At 42.2% G+C, this 17,708-nt stretch overlaps 1 protein-coding gene across 1 annotated transcript in view; it reads left to right on the plus strand.

Moving 5' to 3' along the window:
• Positions 1-17,708, plus strand: part of FRMPD4 (FERM and PDZ domain containing 4) — a 208,147-nt gene that overhangs the window by 96,621 nt on the left and 93,818 nt on the right. Inside the window, exons 2-3 of the mRNA XM_063084063.1 lie at positions 5,425-5,585; positions 9,947-10,049. Of these exons, the coding sequence (XP_062940133.1) occupies positions 5,425-5,585; positions 9,947-10,049 (264 nt within the window). The remainder of the gene's footprint in view (positions 1-5,424; positions 5,586-9,946; positions 10,050-17,708) is intronic.

Genomic DNA, 17,708 nt, shown 5'->3' on the forward strand with positions numbered 1-17,708 from the left:
TCCCCTTAGTTAGGACAGAGAAACACTCCCATCCAAGAACAACATATAAACCCACCCCTTAGGAATTCCCACACCTTCGTCCCTAGTGGAGATGCCCATGCACTCTTCTGCACGTACTTTTTGCTTTGTGATCAAGTGCCCTTATGTTCCATCTGCTGGGCGCCCTTTCCTTTCCTTTCATTGATCCCGTGAAGGATTTTTCTTCATGGCTTGACCAACAACCTGAAACTGCCATCTGGTAACATGTTGATGCAGAGGATGGCAGCATCTGAGGCGAAATGGCCTGCACCTGTCTCACCTCCAATTGTAGGACAGAATTAACTAGTGTTTCTCTTTGTCCCCATGATGTGAGCTCACTCCCCATCCCTGTGCTTAATGGTCATTTAGTGGTCTAGAAGCATTGCCAAGGAAAACTCATTAACAATGATTCAGTCACTAGAAAGCCTGGATTCTATTCTACCTTCTTTTATGTTCTGGTACAGCTTGCCTTGTGTGTATCAATTTATATTTGTATTTATTGTGTCATTACATTTGATATGATTTTACAAATTGAAGGCCTCAGAACTTAGGATTTGTGAGCCATTTCATCATTAAAGTTGGGTTACAGGCATTTGAAATGTTATTGAGTTTGTTTTCATATTTTAAGATTGCATGAATTCATAATATCTGAATCCTATTGCTTTGTATTCATGATCTCCAGAGATGAAAATAATAACTAATACTTTTTGAGTGTTTACTATACACCAGACATTTTGCTGAGTGCTTTACACTTATTCACTCATTTAATTTTCACAACTATCTTATGAGGTCATTACTAGTATTATCACCATTTTCCAGATGAGGAAATGGCAGTGCAGAGGGATGAAGTAATTTATGCAGGTCACACTGCCAGGAAGTGGTGGGGCCAGGACTCAAATCCAAGCAGTCTGGCTCCAAAGTCTCACTCCACATGACCATATCAGTTCTCACGTTCACCCTGTACCTGGACATTTATTTGTTTCTTGTGCAAACCAGACAGCGTTACCTCCTGGAAGAGAATGTCCCCTGTAGTGTGGATACATCCAGACATGGGACTTGTATTATTAGGCAATGCGCTCATAGGTGCATCCTCACTGGGAACATCTGGTATGTGCAGGAAGAAGTTTCCAGAGTAGGCATCCCACCCCTGCTCTGTCAGAGTGGCCTCCAAATATATAAAACACCGAACAATTTCTGCCACCTATGTCACTCTCACCCTGGTCCACCACCATAACCTTTTGTTGGGATTGCTGCAGCAGGCCCCAAAATGCTCTCCCTGCCTCTACCAGTGCCCCCTCCTGGCTGTTGTCAGAACAGCGGCTGGATCACCTCACCTCCATTCAGAATCTTCTGATGGCTTCCTGTTTCAGTCAGAACAGAAGACAAAGTCCTTCCAAGAGCCCATGTGATCTGCACCCTCCCATCACTTCTTTACTACTCCCCTTGCTGCCTCCAGACCCCCACCCCTGCCCCACTGGCCTCACGGCTTGTTTTAGTCTGTTTGTGTTGCTATAATGAAAATACCTGAGACTGGGTGATTTATAAGGAAATGAGGTTTATTTGGCTTACGATTCTGGAACAGCTGCATCTGGCACAGGCCTCAGGCTGCTTCTACTCATGGCAGAAAGTGGCAGGCAGCTGGCGGGTACAAGCAGATCACATGGCGAAAGGAAGCAAGAGAGAGAGAGAGAGGAGGTGCCAGGGTCTTCTAAACAACCAGCTCTCATGGGAACTAACAGAGCGAGAACTCTCTCATTAATCCCCCGTCCCCCAGGGAGAGCCTTAATCCATTCATGAGGGATCCACCCCCATGACTCAATCAGTTTCCAACACTGCCACATTGGGGATCAGATTTCCACATGAGTTTTTGAGGAGACAACACATCCAACCTCCATCATGGCTGTTCCTTAGTGATACTCTCAGCAGGCACATTGTGCCTCAGGACACTTACTGGTCCCTCTTTGGAAATCCTCCTCCCCAGGGTGTTGCCCCCACCCAGCAGCTCTCTATCCCTCCTCCCTGCATTATTTTTCTCCTTAGTGTTTATAGTGACCTGATATACCGTATATTTTACTAATGTATTAGTTATGCTCTGTCTCTGAACCCTAGAGTAAACATTTTATTTTGTGTCTGCTTTCTTTCCTATTGTATTCCCAAAACTGAGAATCTAGTGGGTGTTTAATAAATTGACTAATGAATAAATGAGTGCACAGAATTATTTGGGGAATGGAATTGCTTGGGAGAATTAAATGAACACATGGAAAGCACTTAGAACAATGCTTAGCATGTAATTAGTGTTTAATAAATGTCAATTATTAATAAAAGAATAATCTGATAGCTATCAAATGAATGCTGCGTTGAAAAATTAGATACAATTATTTTATCATGTAGTTGAAAGAGGATGATCAACCTACAGGAGTTTTACATATTTTTATTTATGTTCACAGTGGTTGCTAGAGGAGATATTGGGGACATCATTTGTGTCCTCTTTTTTTATTGTGTAGAAGGCACACTGTAGCCCACCCTTCCCTGGGCAGGTGAATGCTTCTCAAACCTTGCTGCACTATGGAATCACCCAGAGGTTTTTTAAAAAATTGACCATGGCTCCCATTCCCAGATATTCTGATGGAATTGGTCTAGGGTGCAACCTGGGCATTAGGATTTGTTATTGCTCCCCAGGTGATTCTAATGTGCAGCAATGTTTGGGAACCACCGCTGTAAGCTTTTGACCAAATTGGCAACAGAAGGAGGAAAAGCCTTCCCCAGTCCCTCTCCCTGCTTGAAATTGAGTGTGAATTCAACCTTGGTTCCACAACACATGTGACCATTAGCAAGTCACTTAGCTTCAGCAAGCTTTATGGTGAGAACTCAGAACTCAGGGCCAAGCTCCAAAAATGTGGATTCTCCTCCCTCCCTTTCTTTCTTCCTCCCTCCTTCCTTCCCTCCTCCTTTTCTTCCTCTCTCCCTCCTTCCCTTCCCTCCTTTCTTCCTTTCTTCCTTTTTTCCAGAAGTAGCTCAGGAACAGCATGCTCTGAGATGGTGCTTTCATACAGAGGAGACAGGAGAACAAAACAGTGACCACCATGCATGGGTGGCCCCATTCTTCCAGCCATGCCTGTTACAGGCCTAGGAGGGATCGGTGTCAGGACGTCAAGTTCCCACCCAGTGGAAAACACTGTGGGAGTATCAGAGGTCTTCCTGGTGTCCTGGTTCCTCACCCCAGCTTCCCCACCTCTTCCCTGTGTCTCAGTCCCTCCCTGCCTAGGACCCTGTCTGAAACTCCTGCCGTTGACACTGGGGCTCACTCTGCATTGGTTTTGCTGGTTTACTCAGGGTATTGAATTAAGTCCTCTGAATGCCAGGCCTCTCCATGTGATCTTCTGCCCACCTCCCTTCATCCATTCCAAGCACATGCCCTACCGGAGACATGTCTAACCTCTGGGTTCAGACAAACACCTGCAACTTCACATAAGCCAGCTCCTTCCCTTTGATCCTATAACAATGCCACTCAGATCCTGGCCTTTCCTGGAATGGTTGTGGGACACCTGGGATAGCTTCATGGGCGTGAAACCCATGTAGTCACACAGGGTCCTGGGCTGGGTTTAATGTTCTGCTGTCTTGAAATTCTTAATCATGTTTGAACAAGGGGCCCCACATTTTCATTTTTCACTGTCCCTGCAGATTACATAGCTGGCCATGCACATGACACTTAAAATCAGAAGGCCTAAGAACTGCACCTGGCTTACATCTAAGAGTGTGATCTGGACCCAGTTATTTTTCCTCTCTGGGCATTTGCAAAGTAGGGATGGGTGGGGTCAAACTGCCTCCATCATAGGAGAGTTTTAAGGATGAAAGAAGATAACAGATGAGTGTTAGCACACCGTCTACAACATGTAGTTCCCAGCTAATTCTTCTTTTTCCTAGTGTTCCAATTACAAACAGCTAAATCGATAAGACATTTCCTTTCTGCTTAAAAGGGATTTTAAACTTTTATTTTCCTAGACAATGATATATGCCTAAAGGACAGATCTTGAGGTTTTTCATTGATCTTACCTAACTCTTATTAATTACACAGAAGGATAACAGGATTCCTCCTTTCTTGTCTTTCTTTATTACATTTGAACAATATGTTGTCCAGATGGCATATAGAGTAGCATCTTCCAAGGTATTTTAAAATGATCTTCTTTTACTTATTGAAGAAGATTAGAGAGAGAAAAAATGAAGTAAGCTCGTGTCATTGAAATAATCTTAGCTTACATTATTTTAAGGAGATTTCTAGTGTTCAAACTAATAACTCTTCCCCCAAAGAAGGCTGCCTTGGACAATGTGCAGGAGTGAAGATTTCATTAAGAACTAGTCATGGGAGTTGGTTTTTGGTCCAACACTCTGGCATACCAGCCATGGGCCCTGAGTGACAATCAGCCACTATTTTGATCTCAGTTTCTTTATTAGGAAAATGCAAATAATAATAACTGCTCTGCTCACTCATTTTCAAGGTTGTTTTGTGGATCAAATGAGATATTTGTGGAAGCATTCGAAAATTTTTGAATGCTGTACAAATTTTAAGTTTGGATTGATAAGACTTCTGAAGTTTTTAATGAAAAGATTCATTTAAATCATTTGAAAATCTTTTCAAAAAATTACTGCCAAAAGCTAAATTCTCAACTTCTCTGGAAAGGGGGATGTGTTTGGCACTAGGATAACCTGTCACCATCAAAATTATCTGTATCACTTCAATTTCTCTGGGGCCAGAAGTCACAGATATTACCTACTAAATGTTCATAACCTTCTGAGGCTGTTCTCAGCATACCAGTTACAACTTGCTAGTTTTCTACAAAAAAATATCTTGTTTTCTACTTATTAATTCATTCATTCATTGGAAATCTACTATGTACCAGACAGTATTCTAGGTACTTGAGATAAATCAGTGAAGAAGATTAAGTTCCTTGCCCTCATGGAGCATACATTCCAGTGAGGAGAGCAAAACAATAAAAATTGCAGCCCATTCGCAGGTGATTAATGCTATGGGAGAAAAAAAGAAGCAGAAGAGGGTGAAAGGGACTGGGGTGTTGGGGAATGGGGTTGCCATTTGCAAATGGCCAGGATAGTCCTCTTTAAGAAGGTCATGTGTGAGCAAGGACTTGAAAGAGGTGAGGGTGAGCCACATAGATATCTGCAGGACAAGCATTCCAGGTTGGGGAAACAGCCAGTGCAAAGGCCTAAAGCAGAAGTAGGCTAGGAGTTTTCAAGAAACAGCAAGGAGACCATGACTGGGGGTCTCCCTGATCTCTTCCACACTCTACCAAACAGAGAGTAGGTTTCGAAATGAGGGAGAATGTGACGGCCGGGCCAATGCTGAGGACTTCCGTTGACACCTTGTTTCTCTTGTATGTGCTTCTTCCACAGTCACATGACACAGGCAATCCCATTTGATGACCCTCGGCTAGAGAGCTGTCAAATCATCCCCCCAGCTCCTCGGAAGGTGGAGATGAGGAGGGACCCTGTGCTGGGATTTGGCTTTGTGGCAGGAAGTGAAAAGCCGGTGGTCGTTCGCTCAGTAACACCAGGTAAGCACTCATCTCCACTTCTTGGTCTCCCGGGCCTGGCTGCCACTCCCTACCAGGATGACTGCTGTTCAGTATCGTCAGTATCCAGGCTGTGACCACTAGTGAGTTTTTCCAACACCTGGATAGAGTCAGACCTCCAGAGGGACAGAAATGGCTCTTCAAACTAGGTTTTCAACTGCCAAATCTATCATATTGTTTGACTCAGAAAAATACTGATCCTTCACTCGTAACCATGGAAATGACCCACTTTTTAACGTGTGAAGGCAAATGATAAGAGGCAGGCACCGTACTGTGTTACAGTCAGCTCATGCTGGATTGCTTAGTGAAGAAAAGCAGGAAGTGGTGTTTAAGGGATAGCAGGACTTAGTCACTGGGGTGGTTGGATTATTTTGCAAATATGCACTCCCCTCCCTTCCCACTAGAGGCAGAATATATTTCCCTACGCCACTGCTGTTGGGCTGGACCAGGTGACTGACTTTGGCCAATGGCATATTAGCAAAGATGACATAAGTGAAGGCTTGACACATGCTTGTGCAGCTGAGCTTGGTTCTTGGACTTCTGCCGTGGCCATAAGAAGAGGGTTTTCTCCAGGTGGCCACTCCCCCTTCAGCCCGAGCCCCAGAATGAACACCTACGGCAGCAAGCCTGCAGCCTAGAGCTAAGTCCAGCCTGATCTGAGTTAGAAGCAGAACTTCCCAGCTGAGTCTGTTCTCAATCAGCCAGTCTATGCTCATCCTAAGACCCTGAGCATGAGAAGAATGATTACTGGGCACCTTACTGAGTTTGGGGTGGTTTTGTATATAACAAATCTGACTATATAGTACACGTCAAATCTCTTGAGTTCTACAGTAACATCAGATAATTAGCGTACTTTACCTTAATCATTCGTATTAGAGAATACAGATGTTCTGCTATCAACATAGTTGAGTGCAATAGACAATAACACAGTCACCTGAAGTGGGCTGCCTTTGTCTTCCTGGAAACAGAGTGCATTTTATTATTTATTCATGTACTTATTGTGATGGACTCATTGGATTTATTTTCAGACAAAAGGAAATTCTCTTCTATGCTGTTTCTCCTCAGGATTTTGCAAATCAGTAACAGAGTTCAGTAGTAAAGTACTGTCTTTTAAGTAAAGTGCTTAACAGCAGACTCTGGCATCAGACTGCCCAAGTTTGAATCCCCTTACGAGACTATTTAGGCTCCACATTCACTCGCCCGCATTTCAGTTTGATGTAACTTCTCTGCACCATCTGTATTATGGGGACATAGCCGTGTCTACCTTACGGGGCTATGGAGAGGATATAATAAGTTAGAAGAGTGCCAGGCATTATCATTCCATAAATGTGTATTGTTACTATTATTATTATTATTATTATTATTATTATTATTATTATTAAACTCTAAAATATTTGGCCAGTTGAGCCTCAGTTAAGGGAAATGAAAGTCAACTAGTGAGCTGGTGTAGATTTTTTAAGTTGATTTAATTTTTCATTTTTCATCATTTTGACATAGTATATCCAGGGCAAGCACCACACATACAATCAACCACTCTGGACTTGTGCTGAAAAGAATGTGTCCTTTACACCTCTTTATTGTCTCACTCCAAACTTCTTACTCTGTCTGCTGAGCTTTTTATTTCATTAAATGTAGATCACATTTTAGTTCTCTGTGTGGGATTATTGCACTGGATGCAGTTGAGAATTTTATTTTCAAAACAGACTTGTTGCTTTTTATGATATTAAAATAATATGTATTTTTATTTTAAAAATACAAATAATGTAGATAGTATAGAGGAGAAAGTCAAAGCCAGCTGAACTCCTAAGAGATAACCAGTATTGACACAGAGACATATGTGATGTAGACATAATTCTGTGCGTACACAATACCACATACATATCATGTCTCATATATAATGTGTCAGATATGTGTGTATGTATGTATACACAGGTTTCCCTAAATGGGATCGTATTTGGCATGCTGTTGTGTAATACTGGTTATGAGATAGTCCAAAGTCTGTGTCCTCCCAGGAACTGACTGTAGACTCAAGTCTTGTTTCCCACTTTCTTGTTATCTCACTGTCCCTTCATCCTTGTCCCTTTCTTGCCCTCGACTCTCCTTGGCTTCAAAGACACTAACACCTTACTGTTAGACAATTTTGAGAAGAGTAAAAAAAAAGTGAAAGCAAGAGGTCAAAGAGTACTATTTCCAGTTATTTTTATCAGTGAAAATGTGGTCAGATAAACTATCATAAAACTGACTCTACTGAAGCCCCAAATGATGTCAGTGGCGTGACCAGATTTTCTATACTAGATAACCCCGTCGTCAGAGTAAAGGGCACGAGATGATTCCCTGAAGTGTGCCACTGTGTTATGTTTTGGAAGAAACTGTGTGTTTCTTCCTCCAGAATTCTTCATTCAAGTTGCTTGATTAAACAAGAATATTTCCTTTTGATCAAAAGTGTAACTCAAATGTAAAAATATGTCCCATTAATCTGAGAGTCTTTTTCTTTTAATCAGAATAGTTTACCATCCATCCTCCAGTTACTTTGAATATTTTTCTGTATTTGACCAGCACCTGGTTTCTCATCATTCGTTTGACTGAATTTAAATGATTACCTGCACACAATCCAATAGTTACAATAAATTTCCCAAGTGATTTTTCTGAATTCCTTATGTGTGCAAACACTGAATCTTAGTTCCCATATTCGTGAAATGAATAATTTCTATCACAGATATAAAGACATGTTTAAGGTTTCCCTACTCTCTTACTCCCCAAAAAGAAAACAAATTTATGCTACAGCTTGAGTGACACATATGCCAAGTGTCTGTGTGGGTGGAGAACAACTGAATTACTGGTAGTGCCATGTTCTGGGCATGCAGTGTTCATTTTGATTACTAAATAAAGTTAGTAGTGATAACTGTGAAAGGCAGCATTTCAGATGCACCTGTTACCCAGTAGCAGACCTCTGGAAATATAGTTAAAATTATATTATCGTTCCATGCAGAACCATGTCAATATTTGGGAGGTAACTGCACATATCTGGATGTGTGAGAATAATCCAGATCAGGTTTTATTTAAATACAGATGTGTGCTTCACGCAAATGTTGCTTTAAGTTTATGTGTCAAGAGACCTGGTAGTGACCAGGTTTTGAGTTATCGGAACAAGTTCAAAAGAGATGTCAGCCAAAGCTGAGATCCAGTCCTGCCTTCAAGCCGATTCTTTAATCTGTGTGATCCTCGGTTATCTCATTATGTGGAAGGGATTATAGTATTCAGTGGGTTTACTAGGCAAAGAATTTAGTCTATTGCCTGGTGCATAATAAATGCCCAATGAATATTAGTCTCCTATCCCTCCTTGGGGAACACACTGAAAGAGAAAAGCAGCTGCTCACATCCGGAAGCTGGTGGGCCTTCACAGCTGGGTCTGGCTGTTCTCCTGCTGAACATGAGCAATTTCACCAAATATCAACAGCAGACTAGGCCACTCTGTGACCATGACGGATTAAGACAAAAACTAGACTCTTCTGTAATCATATATGAGCACAGACACAAACATCCAAGCACAGTCCAAACCACAGAAATCTCCAAGCTCGCCCCTCTCCCAGCTGATACAAGTGACTGCTGCTTCTCTATCAATCACAGCTGCTAGGTCTGCTTCCTTCCTCCCACCTTTCAGACAATTACTAAGATGCTTATGATAAATCTAATGCATGATAAATCTAGTTCATGGAAAATCGCTGCATCCTTGAACCCACCCCAAAGCACCTAACACAAGGCCACCTCATAATTCCTTTCTAGCACTCTCTTATTGAGATGCCTTATGATTCCCACGGTGTGCTGTCTCCCTACTAGGAATGGGTAACTACATGCAACTGTGTTCCAATCCAGCTGTGCCCAGGTTGTTGTTACAGCTTTGGCTGCAAGGTATCAACCCAACTGATATCCTCCCTGTTGGGAGAATACCTTCCTCTGGGGGCCTTGCTACTCACAGTACAATCTGTTGACAACAGCATCAGCAGGCCCTGGGAGTTTGTGAGAAATCCACTATCTCACCCTGCACCCTGCATGGTCACAGGATCCGCAGGTGATTCATATGTGCGTTAAAGTGCGAGAGGTGCTGCTGGGCTACCACGTCTCATCCTTGGCCGTGAAGTTTTAGAAAATGGGCATGCCTGGGTCCCACCCCCAAAATATAGAATACAGCCTGGGCCTTGGAATTGTCCGAAGAACACCCAGGTGTGGCTGAGTTTGGGTTTTGCTGATTGCACTCTGTGCTCACAGTGAACGGTGATCAAGAGAGGAGGCTTCGGCTGGGTTACCAGTGGTCTCACCTGCACTTCGCTCTCATTTGTTCCCAGGTGGCCCCTCAGAAGGCAAGCTGATCCCGGGAGATCAGATTGTAATGATTAATGAAGAGCCGGTCAGTGCCGCACCCCGGGAGCGGGTCATCGACCTGGTCAGGTGGGTGACTCATATACCTGTGTCCTGTCTCAGTGCTGAGGCCTTATGCAGAAGAGGAAGAGCTTCTTGTGGGCCAGTTTGGGACAGAAACCCAGTCTACACTTTCACATCATTGAAAATGCTGCTCACACTGACCTCTGATATGAAAAACACGTGTTCCATAAACACAAAAAGCCTAATTATCCACTTAGAGTTCACATCAAGAGTGCATATGCACCAGTTTAAAATTTTTATGACTTCTATTTTCGCTGCTCTATCCAAAGGTTGTATTTTTTTTCTTCCTTTCAGAATTACTCACAAATTGATTTTCCATAATCAGGAAGATCAAAATGCAATACCTGAACTCAGTGTAAGTGATGTGTAATTTTATGTACATAATCCCATAGATACACAAACATCCCGTTCTCTGATTATTTTATACTTGACTGAGTGATTCATTACTGAGTTTTGACATCATCGACCAAGGCAAAAGGATAAATGGGTCAAAACTAGGACAGTTTATTTTTTTTATTTATTTATTTTTTTAAAGATGACCGGTAAGGGGATCTTAACCCTTGACTTGGTGTTGTCAGCACCACGCTCACCCAGTGAGCAAACCAGCCATCCCTATATGGGATCCGAACCCATGGCCTTGGTGTTATCAGCACCACACTCTCCCGAGTGAGCCATAGGCCGGCCCCAAAACTAGGACAGTTTAAAAAAATGTGCTTGGTTTATTGGTTTCATTTTATCATAAATGTAAAATGTTTGTTATGTTTGTTATATATGATATTCTTAATGGAGCACCAAAAAGTGTATCTTATGTAATGTTAAAAATATTGGTCAAGAATCCACCTAGAAACCTCCTATAGTGACACTGCCTCAGTGAATTTAGCAAAAAGGGTCTTTAGAAATTTTTCAAATGAACACACGAACAGATCCACTCATGCTACGGAGACGCTGAGGATTAAGGAGGTGTGATGTTTGTGTTTTATAAACTGATCTTTTCAAGCAAGATCGAAGTAGAAGTTAAAGCTATCAGAACACTTTAAACTGAGGAGGGAATCTCCTAACATGTATGCTTGCTCATAACAAAAAGTACATCTGGACTTTGGGAGAGGCATGAAGTGGAGTATTTCCGGGGTCTTACAGAGAAAGTTTCTTTCCCAAGCCTGGGTCACCTTCTGCTTCACAAAGAAGTTCTGGGTAGCCAAGGATCCTTGGAATAACTGGGTGAGGGATAAGAAGACAGAAATAGAAAAAGAGGGGGCTCATTTTTAGGGCAAACCAACCATCCCACCTTTAGCACTTGAAAAGCCCACATCCTGGAGAACCTCCTCCCCGCCCCCCAGGACAGTTTCTGGAATGGTTGGTCACTGCTATGGTCTGCATGTCTTTGTACCCCCCCCCCCACCTGCAAAATTCATGTGTTGGAACCTAATACCCAATGTGAAAGTTTTAAGAGGTGAGGTCTTTGGGAAGTGATTAGGTCACGAGGGCTCCACCCTCATGAGTGGGATTAGTGCCCTAATAATAGAGATTGAAGGACGCTACCTTGCCCCTTCCACCATGGGAAGACAGAAAGAAGGTGCTGTGGATGAGGAATGAGGACCTCACCAGACACTGAATCTGCTGGCACCTTAATCTTGGACTTTCCAGCTTCCAGAACTGTGAGAAATGCATTTCTATTATTTATAAATTACCCAGTCTAAGGTATTTTGTTATAGCAGCCAGAACAGACTAAGACAGTCACTCTAATCTGTGCCTAATATCATGGAGCCTTTGCAGCTGGCTGGAGCAGTCGTACCTGTACTGATTGGGCATCCATGTCTCCAAAGGATGTTCGTACACAGAAGTGGCATCGAGACTTGTGTTATATTCACCCTGCATCAGGAGCAAGACTTGGGAGCATCTCCAATCTTTCTGTGGACCAGGAATGCAAGAATAGGGAAATACTTCATATTTTAGAGCCTTCAGGAGAGAGCTGCAGTGTTACCATTGGGAATTACTTCTCTCTTGAGGTGCGTGTGGGTGTCAGCAGAGACATACCTCACCCATGCAGGCTCTGAGGCTTATATAGGCTTGTGTCCTGAAGTGCCCTGTTTGGGCCTGATGGCAGCAGTCACATACACATTTTGTTTTTTCCAAGGCACATGCTTCTGTGATCAGTCCTATTGATTTCTGCACCTGGAGGATGATAGAAGAAATAAAATATGTGTGTTTGGGTTTGCTATGACAGAATTGCCTGCTGCAGGACAGAGGCAGAGGAAAGCTATCTAAAAGTGTGATCATTTCCTAGCTATCCTTCCAGGGGCATCTAGAAAGATTTTTTTCCAAGGTGTACTCCTTCTGGTTTAATGCATTGTGGAAGAGAATGGGATTTCAGTACGCAAACCACACTCTTCAGCACTTCACATGTGGTGGAATAAATGCAACAATTTAAATAGAGGTGGTACAGAATGGCTTGAAGTCCCGAGCCAGTCTGCCATGTGCTTTAGCAGAGCCCATGAGCTAAAAAAGGCTTTCAACATTTTTAATAAGTTGGAAAAAAAATAATATTTTGTGACACATGAAAATAATATGAAATTCATATTTCAGAGTCCATAAATAAAGTTTTATTGGAAAACAGCCATCCCCACTCATGTATATATTATCTATGGCTGATTTCTCCCTATAGTAGCAAAGTTGAGTAGTTGCAACAGAGACCTTGTGGCCTGCAAAGCCTAAATCATTTACTGTCAGGCCTTCTGCTGAAAAAAATTGCCAGCCCCTGTTTTAGTTTACCTCATTGTGCTGTATTTTCTTTGGTTAAGCCAAATTTAGACTGAAACCCCAAATAATATACACAGAGAATTTTTCTTAAAATGGAGTTGTGATTACTTTGAGATTCCCACATGCATGCTCAAGAGATGGTGGCGTTTGAGATGGACTGAATTGAAAACATGCTTTCCACCTCTTCTTTGGCTATGCCCTGAACTTGCTGTTGGAGAAGATATGTTGTTCCTATAGTGAAGGCATATAGAGACTATCTGAGTGAGGAAAACTACATGAGCTTGTGCAGCTTGTTTTCTTGGGAGTAGGCTGACGAGCTTAGCCTCTCGTTCATATTTCCTTTCCTCTCCTTTCCTCTTCCTGATGAAAAATCAAGTGACTGGCAGAATTATAAGCAGTGACCTAACCAGACCTGGAGCAAATGGGATAAACTCGGGGCAGCTGAGGCTTGCAACCTTCTAAGCCAGGAGGAACAAAAGCAAAGAAATGAAACTAAAAGAAACAAGAAGAGTTTCTTTACCCACATAAGTCTTGAATTGGTAGGAGTGTGAGATACATTGATTTTATTTGATGAATAATTTTTGGTTGCTCTTCCTTACTTTTTCTTTAACCCTGTGTCTTTTTTCCTGTTGCTTAGCCTACATAGCCAAGGTGTAAGGTACAAGAAGATATACTTTTTATCAATCACGAAGCCATAAATATTCCCACATCTTCACCTTCCTCACCCCAAGACACCAGTGAAAACAGAGAATTGGCAAGGCACAGAGGGTTCCGTGTTGACTAAGACATACGTAATCCTCATCTTCAATTAACTTAAAATTCTCTTTCTCTGCCTGTTATCACACCATTACACACATCCCAACTACACCATCGCTTTGCCAGTGCAACCACAATCTCACACAAATCTTAGCGCCATCCTCAATTTTTCTCTCCCTCACTTTCCCCACCCAACCGCCCATTCTTCCACGCACCCATCCATGTACTTACCGAGCAATCTTAATTCAGTGAGAGGGGAAAATGTGAAATAGGTCTATTTTCCTATTCCTGCCTTTCATCACGAGCTGTTAGGTCTTCCTTTTCTATCCACTAACATCATCTTGGGCAGAATCCATAGCCACTCTCACTTACCAAAGTCCAGTTTGAAACTTCAACTTGATGCCATTTAAAATTCCAGCTCCTCCTCTCCCAATGATACAAGTCAGGCTCAATCTGAGGGATGCAAAGTGGGGGTAGGATTTGGATCTGCTCAATGACCTTCCCCACCTCCTTTTTAAACATCATGAAATACATCAGGTACATAAAACTCCCTTTCCCTTCTAAAGGCATAGCCCCTCTGGGGCAGAGGTCAGGAGGGGGAAGGGGAGAACTGAGGCCTTCTTGCTTTACTGCCCACTCCTAGGGCCCTCCCTTGTTGGGGTGGCTTCTCCTGTGACCATGCTGGCTATCCTGGGAAGCTCACATATGAATTCTTTGGTGGCAGAAAGTGGGGGCACTCTGAGGAGCCACCCCACTGCACAGTACCGTATGCAGGAGGTCTGGCTGCAGCTCTTTCACCCTCTTGCTGATAGTTTCCTGACCAGACCTCTTGGATAAGCCACCAGCAAGACCAGCTACTCTTCAAGATCGACCTTGACGCAGAGAGAAGAAAGTAAATTCTCACTGGATCATGGCCCTTCTGACAGCTCCACAGTTCTCTTTCCCATCCTTTCCCAGTCTTCTCATAAAGACTGGGGAAGTGGAGGGGAAGAGGATGAGGTGGTAGCTGGAAATAGCAGAACAGCAGAGCACGTTGTGCCACCTCTTAGAAAGTTTTGGGGGATCCCATTTGTTTGCAGCTCATTTTACAATTTGGTCTGCACATCCCTTTGCAGTTGTCTTATGGATAGGTGACAAAAACATAGTTTCAATCAGGAATGTAGTTTGATGTTGTAGAATCAGGTGACCTGAATTCTAAGTTCCACGAACAGAGAAGCCTTATTGCTCCCTGCTGTGACCTAGCACAATGTTAGCTCTTTATGAGATGCTCAACAGAAATGTGTTGAATGGACTCTGAAGACCACTCTTTGAAAACTACAGACTTAGATGGGTTGCTCCAGGCCCGCCTTCAGCTCTAAGTTCTGCAAGTTTAAATATCAGCTAATAAATCCATGCCTCAGGAAACATTCATTTTATTTCACTCTTTTATCAAACATTTTTAAGCACCTACTATATGAAGGACATGGTGCTAGGCACAGAATACACAGGGATGAATGAGACAAAGCACAGGCTTCAGAGAGCTGCTAGTATACACTATTATGAATAACGACCTCTACTCACATTGAATGTCCTTAAGATAGACAAGCCCCCACATTGAAGACATGAAGGAATTGTCATTGTGAAGGAATTTTTCTGGTGATAAAAAGCATAGGCTCTGGATGCTATCAAAATGGTAAACATGTAATCCTAAAACATGCTCCATTTTCATCTCAGAGCTATAAATTTATCCTTATAAAAGTAACAAGGTGCTTTATTCTAACCAAATAAACCTAAGTACATTGACACAGTGCAATTCACAAAGATGAAATGCAGCTGGTTGTGGGATTCTTATTGTAACCAATATCTTCAAACTCATTACACCAAAATTTTGAAATAATGTCTTTCTCACTATTCATGCAATAGAAAATGCTCCTGTGCCTTCCCATGGGTTTAGTCATCTGTCTGCCATAATGTGAACTTATCTAAAAATTTAGCTCTTGTAAAATAATCCCCTTTTTACTGGGCTCCTCAGCCAGTGTGTGTTTTAATGTCTGTACCTTACACAAGATGAATTCCCTTTCTGTTTAATAAAATATCCCATTTTCTTAGCCACTAAGGAAATTTGGAAAACACTCATCATTTTAATAACCCTGTAAAATTCTCTCTTTAAAAACTGGTGTTCATTTGCTTGCATAAGTGGTTTAGTCTTATTTTGTTTGTTTTCCCCCAAAATTTCAGCATTTGCTCATAGATCATTTTTTGTTTCCAGATACATTTGTGTTTCTTTGTGGATTATTTTCCTTATTGTTTGGTTGTTCTATTACAGAAATTTATTTATTTTTTTCTTGAGAAAATCAAAGAGTTTCTTGGAGACCAATTTACTGCTATAGTAATCACATTTTGGTTATTTCATGTAGTCTCAAAAAGAGCTATAATTGCTGTACCGAAATTAGATGAGTTTCATTCATTTCATAGTTTTCTAAGTTGTTAACTCTAAGTCACACTTTATAGTGATTGAGGAGTAAAATCTTTGAGGACTCTATACCCTTTGCAAATCACCATATTCTTCTTTCAAAATATCCAAGGAAAATTTTCTTTGGCTTTTTACAATTAGACAAATTAATTTAAAACAGTCTCCAAAATTTTCTTTTTGAAAAGTTTGTAATATAATTGCTCATAGAAACATATGAACCATGCCCCATCCCCCCAAAGCCTAGCCAACTCAATTAAATTCATTTGACTTCGGGCTGAGCCCGTGGCGCACTCGGTAGCGTGCTGCGCTAGCAGCGCGGCGACGCTCCCGCCGCCGCGGGTTCGGATCCTATATACGGATGACCGGTGCACTCCCTGGCTGAGCGCCGGTCACGAAAAAAAAAAATAAAATAAAAAAAAAATAAATTCATTTGACTTCAACAAACAACTGTTGAGCGTTAACAAACATCATGTAAGGCACTGAGCATGCGTGGAGTCATAAGCATTATTCCTGCCCTCAAGGAAGAAACTTCTACTTAATTGCACTATATTTATGACTGGGCATGGCTGTCAGGAAGTGTAGTATTTGGTAGGAATGTTTGGTGGAGATGGATGGGCATGTTTAGAGATGTACTGATGGTGGTAAAGGATAGCCACCAATGCTGAGTGGAAGGACAGGTTTATGCATGGGAAGGGGGTTGTAAAATAGATCTTTCCTTTGTCCTTGGAAACCCCAGATCTTCCTAATGGACACTCACTTTCCAACCTACAAATAAAGAAAAATTCATTGCCTGGGTGGCTGTCATGAACCACAAACTCAAAATTTGGTCCTGCAAGGCAGCGACATAAATCTACTGGCTCATGTTAGACTGGGGGCACTAGCCTTTTGGGATTAGAGATTCATTTGAGAATCTGATAAATACCATGGACTTCTCCCTCCACCCAGGAAAAGCCACAAGTATACAAAGTTCTGCAAATAATATCAGAGCATTTCTTGATCCCCTGAAGTCAATCCTAGTTTTAGAGCCCTGGCAGCAGGCTTTTAAAATGCTGTCTCTCTTCTTCCCTGTTCCTCGGTACCAGGAAGTAACATTGAAGAGCCAAGCACGAAAACGACTCAGTCTTAGCCTTTTCCATCATAGCCTTTTCCATCATAGCAGTGAAAGCAGAGAGTTGCCCATACCATAATAAGAAGGTACAGAGATCAAACTGGAGACTAACTCCCCTTTCTCCCATCCTCTGTAATAGGACCGCTAACTACCCCTCCCTCTGCCTTCTTTCACTGCCTAAGTTGATTATTCCTGCTGTTCTAATTGATGAGCAGTGCTATAGCTATATCCATTTAGAGAAGGTTGCCCACATCCATCAGACATGTCACCCCTTCGGGATTTTGATCGCCTTTCCCTTCCACAAGACATTACACTGATGACATTATGCTGACTGGACCTAGTGAGCATGAAGTAGCAACTACTCTGGACTTATTGGTAGGACACTTAGGTGTCAGAGGATGGGAAATAAATCTTACTAAACTTCAGGGCCCTTCTACCTCAGTTAAATTTCTAGGGGTTCAATGGTGTGGGGCATGTCGAGATATCCCTTCTGAGGTGAAGGATAAGTTGCATCTGGCCCCTCCTACAACCGGGAAAGAGGCACAGCACCTAGTGGGTCTGTTTGGATTTTGAAGGCAACACATTCCTCATT

The sequence above is a fragment of the Cynocephalus volans genome, chromosome X (assembly GCF_027409185.1).
Source record: "Cynocephalus volans isolate mCynVol1 chromosome X, mCynVol1.pri, whole genome shotgun sequence".
Classification (NCBI taxonomy): Eukaryota; Metazoa; Chordata; class Mammalia; order Dermoptera; family Cynocephalidae; genus Cynocephalus; species Cynocephalus volans.